This window comes from Prinia subflava, chromosome 13 (genome assembly GCF_021018805.1).
Source record: "Prinia subflava isolate CZ2003 ecotype Zambia chromosome 13, Cam_Psub_1.2, whole genome shotgun sequence".
NCBI lineage: Eukaryota > Metazoa > Chordata > Aves > Passeriformes > Cisticolidae > Prinia > Prinia subflava.
In genome coordinates this window covers 13,638,695-13,651,217 of record NC_086259.1, presented here as the reverse complement: position 1 = coordinate 13,651,217, position 12,523 = coordinate 13,638,695, and the positions used below count along the sequence as shown (strand labels likewise).

The 12,523-nt window shown below is 41.9% G+C and overlaps 1 protein-coding gene across 1 annotated transcript in view; it reads right to left on the bottom strand.

Moving 5' to 3' along the window:
- The window catches only part of GLG1 (golgi glycoprotein 1), an 82,265-nt gene that overhangs the window by 20,884 nt on the left and 48,858 nt on the right, over positions 1 to 12,523 (bottom strand). The window contains exons 5-9 of the mRNA XM_063411001.1: positions 9,875 to 10,078; positions 9,165 to 9,236; positions 6,821 to 7,004; positions 4,902 to 5,116; positions 133 to 254 (exon numbers count right to left, since the gene is read on the bottom strand). Of these exons, the coding sequence (XP_063267071.1) occupies positions 133 to 254; positions 4,902 to 5,116; positions 6,821 to 7,004; positions 9,165 to 9,236; positions 9,875 to 10,078 (797 nt within the window). The remainder of the gene's footprint in view (positions 1 to 132; positions 255 to 4,901; positions 5,117 to 6,820; positions 7,005 to 9,164; positions 9,237 to 9,874; positions 10,079 to 12,523) is intronic.

Below are 12,523 nucleotides of genomic sequence, written 5' to 3'. Positions count from 1 at the left end.
TGGAGACAGCTCAGTGCAGCTCTGGTCTGGAGTCACCAGTCTGTACTTTTAGCGTCTCTACTGGTCAGCCACACAACCTTTGTGGATGGCCAACAGGAAGAAAAGCACCAGTTCTGACTGAGAGGCACCTACATGGGGTCTCCAGAGCGAATGTGCTTGCAGGCTGTCTGTATCACCGACTCGCAGGCCTCGTTCAGCGCACGGTCGATGCGATAATCGGCACCGGGGTCCGTTTCCTGAATCAGCGTTTGAAGCTGGAAGAGAAGGATTGTGGACAGGAAAACAAATGTTAAAGACATAAATGAGAGCACTTACAGCCTCTCAGTGTGGCAATTCTATGCCAGTAACAACACCATGATGTATGAACTCTGCTCTGTAGTGTTTTATTTTAAGAGCTTGTGCTGCCAAATCCAGCACTGCTGGACCCTAATTATTATGAAGGAGGCCAGGAACATTGTATGAGACCAGTTACACACTGAAGGTCAGCTGTAAACTTACACACCAATTTATAGAATAGAACAGGTAAAATTTGATTTGCCTACTGTATTTTTGATCTACCTTAAGCTTTGATGGTAGCCTCATTCCGTAAGGCTGACAATACCAAACACACTCATTTTTTGTATTTTCATGAATACTATTTACAACTGAAATCAATGTCTAAAAATTGTATGCTTATCTACAAAGTATAAACTAGTTTCTTAATTGCCTAGACAGGACACAAAGGTTTTATTGAAATACAGGAGAAAGTTTCCTGTTCCGATGTCCCATGAAGTAACATTTCCTCAGCTCAAGCTTTTCGAAGTCAGGGTCTACAGTACACATTTTTTTACTCTGTGTTTGTGTCTAAGGTATCAAATAAAACCAGGACATCCAATCCATATTTTAACTACTTAAAAGAAGTCATAGTGTAAGTGAAAGACAAAACCAAAAATATTCCAAAGATTTAGAGACCAGGTGTGCTGACCCAAAGCTGATATCCCAGCACTCCTTTTATGACTTCTAAATACTTTCAGTTGTCATAGGTAAATACAGTATGAACAGTTCCATCAAGTCTTTTCCTCCTGTGAACCAACTATTCTGACAAAAGCTGCAGAAAAACAATTCTTTCTTATTAATAAGGAAACATCATTTAGCATAATTAGCACTATGTTACAAAATCAAATGTGGACACGGTCCATATCATCTGAATTTTAACTTGGGAGATGCCTGCTGGGCCAGGGTATGAGAATTTGGGTAAATCTCAGTTTTGGGACAAGGACAGCTTCTGGACTGTAACTCATCCAACAATCCCCATGCCCCACATAATTTTCCATCAAGCTGTGGATTTCCAAGGACTGACGGAAAGCAGACTGGTATCATCATTTGGCACGCAAACATTTTCAGCTGACAAATTTGAAGGGAAAAAAAAAGAGAGGTTGCTGAGAAGGCAACTGCACACCAACATCAAATGGTCTATATGTTTTTAACATCTTGACACTTAGTTAATTATTTTGTCACTGGCCCTCAGCCCAACGAAATCAAAAGCACAGTTACAATTTTATTCTCCACCTTTCAAAGTCTGCACCTAAACACCCTCCAGGAAACTCTCAGGGGCAAAGCCTTAACATCACAAAACACAGGCAAGAAAAAAGCATCAGAGAACTGGAGAAAATACAAGCTAGCACTAATCCAATAGGAAATTTGCAGTCATGAGGAGAGACCACAGAATGCCTGGGAGGAACACAGGATTTCCTGCAACTCGCTCTTAATTATGCCCAGCCTCAGTTTCTAAGGAATGCAGGCAGCTGAGAAGAGCACTGTCTATCAAATATTCTTGGGATATTTTCATTTTAAAAAATTAGTAATAATAAAAGAAGCATTTTATACATCTCTGACAGTGGTCAAACAGAACCCAAAGGTAACCAGGGCAACATAAAAGCCACATATTTGGAAAAAAAATTGTCAACAGCTCTAATATAAAATATTGCTTCCACCAAGCAACACTAGAGGTGCTAGACCCTGCCAGTACAGCTGTAGATCTTTCAAGGGCTGATGCTCAAAATTAAGTGACACTGTATCTCCTATCCTATGACGTACCACAGCACACACTCCCTCTCCCTGTGGGCAGGATCCCTCAGGTGCATGCTCAGCACAAACCCAGGGGTTTTCTTTCTAACTTAGGCCAAACCACTAACAGAAAGCCATTGCTCCTCCACCATCCACAGAGTTTTAGCATTTTGGCAAGTTCACTGTTCAAACTGAGACTAAACCCACACACAGCTCTGACACTTGGGTCTAGATGTGCTTCCTGCATAACAGCAGTGAGGTGTGAGCACAGACTCTCACATGCAAGATCACTCTGGCTGAAGTGTCTCACAAGAAATGGAACTTCTCAGATTAAAATATTGGGGTTTGAGAGTGTCTAAGAATGTATTTTGTTCAAAATTTTAAATGCGATCACTCATAATCCACCTGCAGGAAAGGTACAAGTCAATGCTCGTGCAGGATAATAAAATGGAGGTTCCTTGGTTGTGTTTGTTGTTTTAGGATCCTTCATATTGTTTCTGGCAGATGGGCAAACTTCTTCCTTTCATAAGACAAGAAGAATTAGAGCAAACCTAGCAAACCTTCACAGATAGGACAGTAACTAAAACCAGATCCAAATTAGATGTTTCCCCTTCCAATTGCCTCTGGCAAACTTTCTAAGCAGCTGTGTCTGGTCATAGAGCTTCTATAAGGAAGAATTTCAGAATTTCAGCAACACCTGTAGCTTTGAGTTAGCCAAGAAATCAGGGTGCTGTATTAGCATTAGCTAATGATACTGCTAAAAGCACAAGGATGCGAGTTTTGGCTCTATAGAAAAGATAACATCTGGAGATGGACCAAAAGCTCTGCTGAGACCATCCCAGAGCACCTGTGCTGCTCTCTTCTCCTCCTGCAGGTGAAAATGTAGGGGTGCCACAGACAACTGCTGCACCATCAAGAGCCACACCAGAATCACACATCAAAGGTGTTCTTCAGGAACCAAAAAGAACTGAAATGGCTCCAGCTGTCTCTAAAGGATTGATCTCTAACTTCCCTTCCTCAGGGCTTGCCATAGGGGCCAACCTCAAGCTCCAAGCAGTTGAAGTCTCTAGCCCAAGTTGTGCAGTATTTGGAGGAGTTTCACACAATGTTCTCTTCCTTGCAAAGATAATTTATCTACCTTTAAAGGTAAAAGCAGAAAGCTCATTTTAACACAATAAGTCAAAACACAACAAAGCACTGACAGCTGAGACAACCCTTATCATTCAAATACAAAAAGTAACAACTATAAATTATTAAGTACTTCAAAAGTTGTAGGCAGCTATAAAATAGCACTGTGTCAGTCTTCAGAAGCTCAGAACATTGGAATGTTTATCCTGTTCTTGTAATCATCTATTTCCTCTTGCCCATAAAAATCCAGACAAGCTAAACACAGTTATAAAATCAACACCTAATTTGCTTTCTGCTGTCCTTTGTCCAGAGAACAACACATTTAACTTGAAGGGGACTCATGGACAATCCTGTTTACTATTGCATCAACCTACAAAAATAAAGCAGTAGGTTAAGTATAAGAGAACTAAAAAATCTCCAAACTTGCCCTAAATTTCTAAAGATATTTTTCTCTGAAAGTTTGAAATCCCATATCATCTTTGGGGGCCTCCTGTTTTGACTTTATGACTTGTTCTGAACAGCATGTCATGATCTAAAAGTTATTCCCAAGATTAACTGATCTTACAAATATTTGCAAAAAATGAAATATTGAAGCAGCAGTTTCAATTTCATATTTAAACAGAAACAAATATTCATTTTTTCACACAAAGACTGCAAAGTGTAAGTCACGCACTACAGATCTCCGCAGGAATGACTCAAACAGTACAGCTGCTGCCCCAGTATACCTGGTATTTATGCAGAAATAAGCTTCATTACAAAAGCACCCTATGACTTACAAAAATTTAACAGATAATTAATTTATCTTTGATAACACACACAAACTGGCATCGCTTGAGGCTCAAGTTTTAAGCTGCATTTAAATGAAAGACGTACAGAATGGTGGTTGTGTTTATTAAAAGAAGTCAAGAGCACACATCTCCCCAAATTGTTACATCAGCACTAACTCTCCCTTGTCATTTTTATCATTGATGTCACTTTTTTGAGCTCATGGGTCATTAAAACCAAGTATTAAGTACAAAAATGTAATTTCATGTTAAAAAGCACTAATGAGTTTGAACAAAAATTAAATTGTTTTCAATTTAAAGAAATTACTAGCATGATGTATTTGGGCCAAAATGGAGTTTAAAAAAGGCAAAAAAAAAATCCATTTTAGAAGGTATTTTGGAGGAAAATGACATTTCCTTCACTGGCTGCAAGTACATTAACACACAGTAGTCTGCTGTACCTCCGTCCCTGAAGTTCCATTTCCATCATTAAAGCTGAACAAAATAGCAAAAAAAAAACTGAGTGGAAAGGTGCTTTGAAAGGTTTTGTGCATTTCCAAGGACATGGCACAGGGGGAGAAGGGAAGAAGAGTGTGAAAAGGGAAGGACAAGGAATGTTTCAGAATTATAAAAGGTAAGTTTCCCTACATCTTGCACCCAGGAGAGAATTCCATTACTTCCAAGCTGGCAGAGAAGAACTACAGAAGATCCAAAAAAAAAAACCCCAGAGCACAACAATCCAAAACGTATTTTTTGAGAGGAAAACCACTACCCTTACTGATGCCTGCTACATACCAAGTTCACAGCATGGCAATTACACAACTGCTTCCAGCACTCAGTGGCACCCAGCAGAGCCAGGCTGACTTCAGCTGAACCTCCATGGCAAGGCAAAACGTTGACAGACAAATCAATGCTTCCACCAACAGAGCAAACTGCGAGTGAAGTGATAGAAAAGCTCCTTACTGCCTGCTGACAGCTGAGGCCGACGTTGCCCTTTTCGCCGCGGACGACTTTCATCAGGCAGTGCAGGGTGCGGCCTTTGCGGTGGAGGCCGGAGCAGTGGTGCTCGATCTCCCCGCGGCAGCTCAGGATGATCTCGGGGCTCAGCGAGAAGTCCTCCATCAGCATGCGCCGGTAATCCAGCATTTCACCCTGGCACTCACTGCTCACTTGTCGACCTGAGCCGAGAGAAGACGCTGTGATTTAGTTTCAATGCTTAGCAGAGCCTGTTGGAAGAGCGGGGACAATGTCCACACTCTGAACAACACCAGACTAAAACAAATGTGCTGCAGCATTTGTGCCAGGGAATAAACCAGTGGTTGTGGTAGCTCCCATCATTTAAACAACCCTGTAAAATATAGCCAGTCTATGGATCTAGCACAGGTTTTTAAAAAAAGAATGCCTGAAAGATTACGATTTTGGATTTCACATTACAGGAATTGCTTCTGAAGAACAGCTGAAGGCACTCATGGATTCAGAGTTCTGTAGCACAAGTCAGCTTTCTCCATATGCTCAAGGGCTCCTTTTTCCACTGCAGAAGCCACCTTTGGTAGGTTTGCCAGCTTGCTATGTAACTGGGAGAGGAATTTGTTTGGACAGCAGCTTAAACATTTCTTCAAGGAAGAGGTTCTCTAGGGCAATAGCACATAAATGCTTAAAAGTCAAAACTCAGACTTAAACAGGAGTGTACATGGAGTGTCCAACAAACCATTGCAGCTGCACAGAAATCTTGCTGTAGTAAATGCTTAGATCTGCTATAAGCTCTCCTGCAGTCCTCATCACAACCTATTTATATGTGCACAACATCTCCTGGAACAGAGGACACCCCAACAGGAGCTGCCAGGCATTGTAACACATGCACACGGTGCTGTGTGGAATAATTAGTGTTCCTCCTGGGCTATGCCTCATGCATGAGACACTGCAGAACCTGTTCCACCATGAAATTAAATAGCTGAACAGCAGTTTTCTGCATGCAGTTCAGGAAACCACCTGCCCTACTACAGGGAGAAGTCAAACCAACAACTTTTCTACAAACAGGGCACATCATTTCCACATCAATTAGAAGCAATGAGTTACTCAAACTCAAAAATGAAGACTGCTTATGGAATTATGGCAGCCTTTCCACCTCATGCCAGAGGCACTGCAGCATGCAGCCCTGCTGCTCACTCTGAAACCACCCAGCTGCCTGCCAAGAGGAAAAACAAGCAGTTCTCCAGTGCAGATCTAGAAGATGTAACACATTGTTTCACATTATGGCAATTTCACAGAGAACCTTTAGCATGGTCCAGCTGCACTGAGCCTTCTAAAATGCCTTTGGAGACAGCAGCTGGTGTTAGGACATCTCTAGTTTACATTAACTTAAATGACCAAAAATAATCTTCTCACACTTACCTTCTTTCTGTATAGGGAAAAACCAGAGTCAGAGAAATTTAGGCATTTACTCAAGCTACTGAACCGCAAGAATAGACATTATTTACAGCAGGCAGAGGACTGAGTATCCCTGGTTTTCCCTGAGTGAGGATAAACAGGTTCTCTATTATGTGCTTTAACCTTGTAGCATATTTAATGCTTACTACACAATGGAGGAAAAGAGCTGCTTGAATTCACAGTGAATAGAAGGATTTGCAACTACACATCAGCAGTCCAAGTGGGATTTGCTATTTTGCATTTTAAACTTCTTGTCTGCACAAAAGGAGTCAGTGGCAGAGGGGTTTACTCAGCTATTCTGATCGTCAAAACAACGGGGATGAAAGCACCATGATGAGGAAATTTGCCTTTGAAAAAAAGTTTGGAAAAAGGAGAAGAGGACTGTAAATACATACTGAAACTGAAGGTCCCTGATTTTAAAATCAAGGTCCCAGCCAGTCTTGAATTCCACTTACCTCTGTGCACAGCAGACTCTAAGCACATCAACAGATAGGAAAGCCGGGCTTCCCGAGAGCGGGGCAGGTTCTCCACGTTGCAGCGGTATTTCTTCAGGTCACTTTTACACGACTTGGCCAGCGAGTAACTGACTTTGTAGTCCTGGGCAATCAGCTTCTGGCGGGTCGTCAGCGCATCACGGCACTGCAGGAGACACATTGGGGTGGTGGAATGAGCTGGCAGAAAGCTGGACCTGCTGCTGTCAAGTTTTCAAGTTGCATCTCAGAAAACAACCGTTCCTTTAAATTCATGCATTTAAGCTGGACTGCAGCTAAATTTCATTTATCTCATTGAAACCACACAGTTAACAATGCAAACCAAGGTCAACAGATCAGGGGTTTCAAAGGGAGCAGCTCTCTGCAGAGCAGTTCTCAAAACTGCACATTCATCCAGCCTTTTGTGAAGAGTGTGACTCATTCGTGGTAACTAGGAGCAGTTGCTGACATTTATCCCAGCTGTGGTACATGCTCACCCCATGCCCTCAAGAAATAACTTTTTCTAGTTGCATTTACAAAATAATGCGTTTCTTGGATTTGATCCGCAAGGCGCTGAGCAGATGATAGCAGATAAAACAGCCTAACCGTGGGAATTTCCAGCCATTTCCCACAACTGGTAAGGTTCACAAGGATGCACTGTGGCCAAACCTGAACCCAGCAGCTGCAAGAACAACCCTCTAAATTTCATCCAAAAAAGGACCTGTAAAAACACTGCTACAGTTCATAGCTTTTGGTTTAAATTATGTGAAAATTAAATCTGAGGGCAGCAAATAACTCAGGATAGCTCAAGGGAATTTGTCCATTCCCAGCCCACTTGAAAGGAAGGAAAATAGTGACTATGTAGAGTAGGGAGAAGAGGAAGGAATCTTGGCACAAGGAACAAGAAATCCTAGAATCTGCTCCCCACTTTGTTACATCAGAGTTTTGAAATTGCCCCCTCCTTCCCACACCTACTTGAAGACCTGGAAATCTCCACTCCAAGATATTCCCACTCCATCTTTCATGTTCCTGTGCAGTCCCAGACCCTGGGACTGGACAAATTTATAGCTCTGGACACAGGGAGATACAGGCTTGCAGATAGCTCACTGCCTGAAGCAGGGAAAGGCTGGATACAGCCCGGGATCCAGTTTGGGATGACACAAAGCAAGCCACCCACCAGCAGCTATTGCTGGCTACATGTGTATGCAGCAGCCAACGGCATCGGCAAGGAGGGACTCTTTGCTGGGAAACAGCTTCTACAAAACCAGTGACTTTGCAGATGGTCCAACGTTGGCAGCTACAAGAGTGAGAACTACATTTCGTGTTCCTTCTGCTCTGCAAACTGTGTCCTCAGAGCATCCACCGCTCTCTCTACAAAGTCATCTGCTGCAGCTTGGTGTAACCTCTCTATGTCTTGCATTCATTCCTCAGTCGGCTGATCATGGAAAACACCCTTCAAAAACTACCAGTGTCCCTGTATAACTAACAGAGGTTAAGCAACAGCAGCAGCTCATTTCAGTAACACACTTTACAAAATGGAGCTTTGTTTCAAGCCCTCAGCAATCACTTGTTCAGATTTGAATTTGTTAATTGGAACCAAGCTGTCAGACAGCCAGTGCATTTAACAAAAAAGAAATTAGTCTGATCCCTCCAGCAGTCTTGAGTCAGGCTCTTTCAACAGATCTTTTTTGAGGAGATCTTTACAGATACTCATCTTCATATAATTTCCAACAGATTATAATTCCATATAATCCCAAACACTATGATGCTGCTTCCAAAATCAGTGAAAGCATTGCTGTCTTAACAAAGCTCCTATACCAATACAAACTTTTCAGGACTAGCTTTCTAGAACAACTTTTTTTGCTGTTGTTGAAAACCACATCTTCAAGAAAACCGGAAGGAAACCTTCAGTCACTGAACTGTGCACCACACAGAATGTGAGGCTTGAAAACAGCCTTAAAAACACAAGTGGAAGAAACACAGCTTCCTTTTTGTTTCTAATCTGTACAATTAGAACACCATTTATACAAGGCTTACCCCAGCACGCCATGACTGCTACTTTAAACAGACAATCACAACGCTACCACTTGAGCTCCATGTCTGCCTCCCCAAATTACCTACCCAAAAGCTTTGATTTATTTAAATCCTTTACTTTAAAGACTGAAACTTGAAACGTAAAAATATCAAAGTAAAAGCATTTGTTAAAGCAGCTGATTATCTGGCTCCAAAGATGACATTTTCTTTAACACTGGAAAAGAATAATGCAGTCTGGACTGAGGAATGATCTGATGATTTCTGCAGTAAGGACTTATCTCACCAGGATACGTACCTTTTCACTCATTGATTCTTCAAACTTGTGATTAAAGAGGCACTTGTATACTCGGCCTTCCCCCGCCTGAGTCTGTGAAACAGAAAGTAACATTTGCCCTTAAAGATAATACTTTTAACACTGGACAAGCAGGCTAAACTACACCCGAGGAGAATTTTTTTAAACCAGTAATATATTTGAGTTAATATTTCAAATGACAGCAATAGCTTCTATGCAATAAAAATCCTTTAAATTTTATTGCATTAAAAAAATCTGGTCATGTCCATCACCCTTTTAGTGGACCAATTCTCAGCTAATACAAGCTAACTGAGACTGAACAATGCAGTTCTTCAGCTCATGCTCTAGGCATAATAAGTGCTGCAAGTACAGTCAGACCAGGCTTACTGTGTGCAAAAGCTCACAGCTCTAGAAAGGACTGGTCACTCACCTCTGCCTTTCCTCCCCCACTCTCTGTCACACGGGCTCTAATGCCCCTTAAACCATTTATGCCAATTCAGTTCATTCACCCATTGGAAATATTGCATATTTGTTGGGTGAATGGATTTAATACCGGAATTATTGCAAAATGACAGTGACAGGGTGTCTGTTTTCAGTATCACCCAATATCACTCAGGCTCCAGCCTGAAGTTCCCTTCCCCTGCTTTTTCCAGAGCGGTTTTGGGTTTTTTAAATGGATTACTGTAGAGAGAAAGGAAGAGGAAAGCACTCACATTTTCACAGAATCGCTCTCTGTCGTCTCGGCATGCAAAGTAGAGGTGCCGGTCCAGATGGAAGTCATCAGAAGAGAGTTCAGCTACACGAAGAATTGCTTTCTTACACTGGTCAGAAACCTGGATTCGAGGATCAGTCTCCTCTGCCTCTTTTACCAGGCCCTTTTCCAGGCATGCCACCACCTCGCCTTGTGAGTGAGCATCCTATTGGAAAACAAGACACCTGTGACCAAGCTTTTACATAATCAAGTGAGCTGTGATTATGGCTAAGTACCACATTAATTAAGCAACAAACTGTCTACATATAGACTTCCTAACGTTCAGCCTAAATCTCATTCAAATTCAGAGGAGGCAACAACTAAGATCTGCACTAACCACTCTTTATACACCACCATCCCACTGATGGTCACCATGAAATTCCCCCCTCAATGCTCTGGGCTTGTTTTAATGTGACTTAATAAGATTATCACTACTTAGTCACACTGCTCAGAGCAGTTTACCAAAACAGCCAAATTATCTTTAATCTGACACAGCTTTCTTGGCACTATGGCAACAGCAAGGAACAGCACCACATTAAGAAAATGCCTGGGGAGAGAAAAATCAGTTTTGCCACACCAAGCCTTCAGTTTGGGTGGTGAAAATCCATGATGTAAAAAAGGCCACAAAGGAGCTTTGACCAATCTAGGCTTCTCAATGCTAATTCCTTCACTAGGAGAATAAAAACATGCAAAGCTTTCAAGAGTAGACAGAGGTCTCTGACAAGGCAGTTCTGGTCTAGTCCTGTGCACCACATCCACTGTCCTGCAGGCCTGGAGACAATCTCAGACTGTGAGCAGCAACTGCCAATAAACACAGAGAGCCTATGCTTTGTTCAAAAGCCTGGAAAAAGCAGGACAAAGCTCAATTTAGTTTCCAATATCCTTGTTATGTATTTAGAAAGAGAACCGTGCTCCCTCCACACTTCTGTAGTGCACCTCTGGTTTTTCTAAAGGACTCTACTGGCACAGATTTCTCAAGGCTTCTGCAAGTATTTGATGTGAAGGCCACCTTAATTTCTGCTGCTCTGCTGTGAGAGGATATTGCCACTAAACTTCCACTATCTGAGTATGCAACAAGGCATGCATGTTCACATTCAGCTGAATCACCCAGCCTGGCATTTGCAGTCCCCATTTAGGAGCCATCCCTTCAGCTCGCTCTGTCAAACAGATCACCCAGTGCTGTTACAGCAGCATGACTAAGAGAGCAGTCTCCATAAAACATGGCCATGACTACTCAAAGCCACCCAACTCTCCCCAGTCTTTTTGTTCTGATGTGTCTCCTTATACAGGCAGCCTTTGAGTCCTGTCTTAGTTCTGCTACACTCAGAGCACAAGCAGAATTGGTTTACTACTTGTTAACTTGTAAACACAACCAGAAATATCATCAGTTTGAAAAGGCTAAAAGCAGTTTTCCCCAACCAAAAGAAAAAAAAAAAAGGAAGCAGAAAACCTAAAACCCACACACTCCAAAATTCCTTAATTTGGTTTGCTTCTTTCTTTGAGTGAGAACTGGCCAATTCCATACATTGAGTAGTTATCGTTGAAGAAATATAAGTATATATCAATAGTCCCTTTAGGACTGAACCTCAAATTTGGATTCTGAGGAATAGCACTCAGAAGTACATTTGCCACATCACTTAAAATTGCCATTTATCCATAACCATGTCAAACACAAACACTGTTCTGCAAACTCTCATAGTCAGTCACAGGTAATAACTACAGCTGAGAAGATGTCAAGTGTGAATGATTGAAAATAACCATTTTAAGCTCCTGGGGCACATTTTTTGCTCTTGCCTAAATGAAGTTGCAGCTGGGAGACAAGGCAGACCAAGGTTACTTTCACTCACCTGCAGCTTTCCCTTGCAAGCTAACAAGAAGGGCAGAAGGCAAGCTTTTCCTGCTAGGAAAATCAGAAGCTTCCTGGTTTATTGCAGTGTGGATTTAGATTCCTGGCCAGAGTCATATTATATATGTAAGTAAACCTATCTTTAATAGGAAATCTAGAAAGCAGGTTTCCATATGCTGGATGCTGAATGTTTGCATTCACAAACATTAGGGACACAACATGAAATGGTTCATTTATTGCATTACTTTGCTAATAGAGTTTTCACATTTGGGCAAATCATCCTGAAGTGCTGGCTATTCAGCTGCCCTGTGTTAGAGCAATTTTAAAACATGTCAGACCCAACAGAAACACACACAAATGAACCCATCTGGCTCCCGAAACATGCCCTTTCCTCCAACCATCAAGCATTTACACACTTCCTTGTGGTGCCCTTAAGGTTCCTGTGCCCACGTGACACTGTTTGGAAGATTTACTGTTCTAATCTGGAGTTCATATTCAGGCAGATCAGGTCCCTGGAGTGCTACTGCTGACTAGTTAAGCAATTTTAAGGAGAGCCTGACTCTTCATTTCCCCAAAAGCACACGAAGACACCCACACTACTGCCAAACAGAGCATGGGACTCTACAAACATGGTTTAGAGAAATATCACTTCAAGCTTTAATTATAGGGTAACACCTACTGTATTTAATATTGTACAATCCCTTAATGCAGACTGGAAGGGAAAACAAATGTGTGTACAGCCGCACTCAACCACCCTAAAGCAGC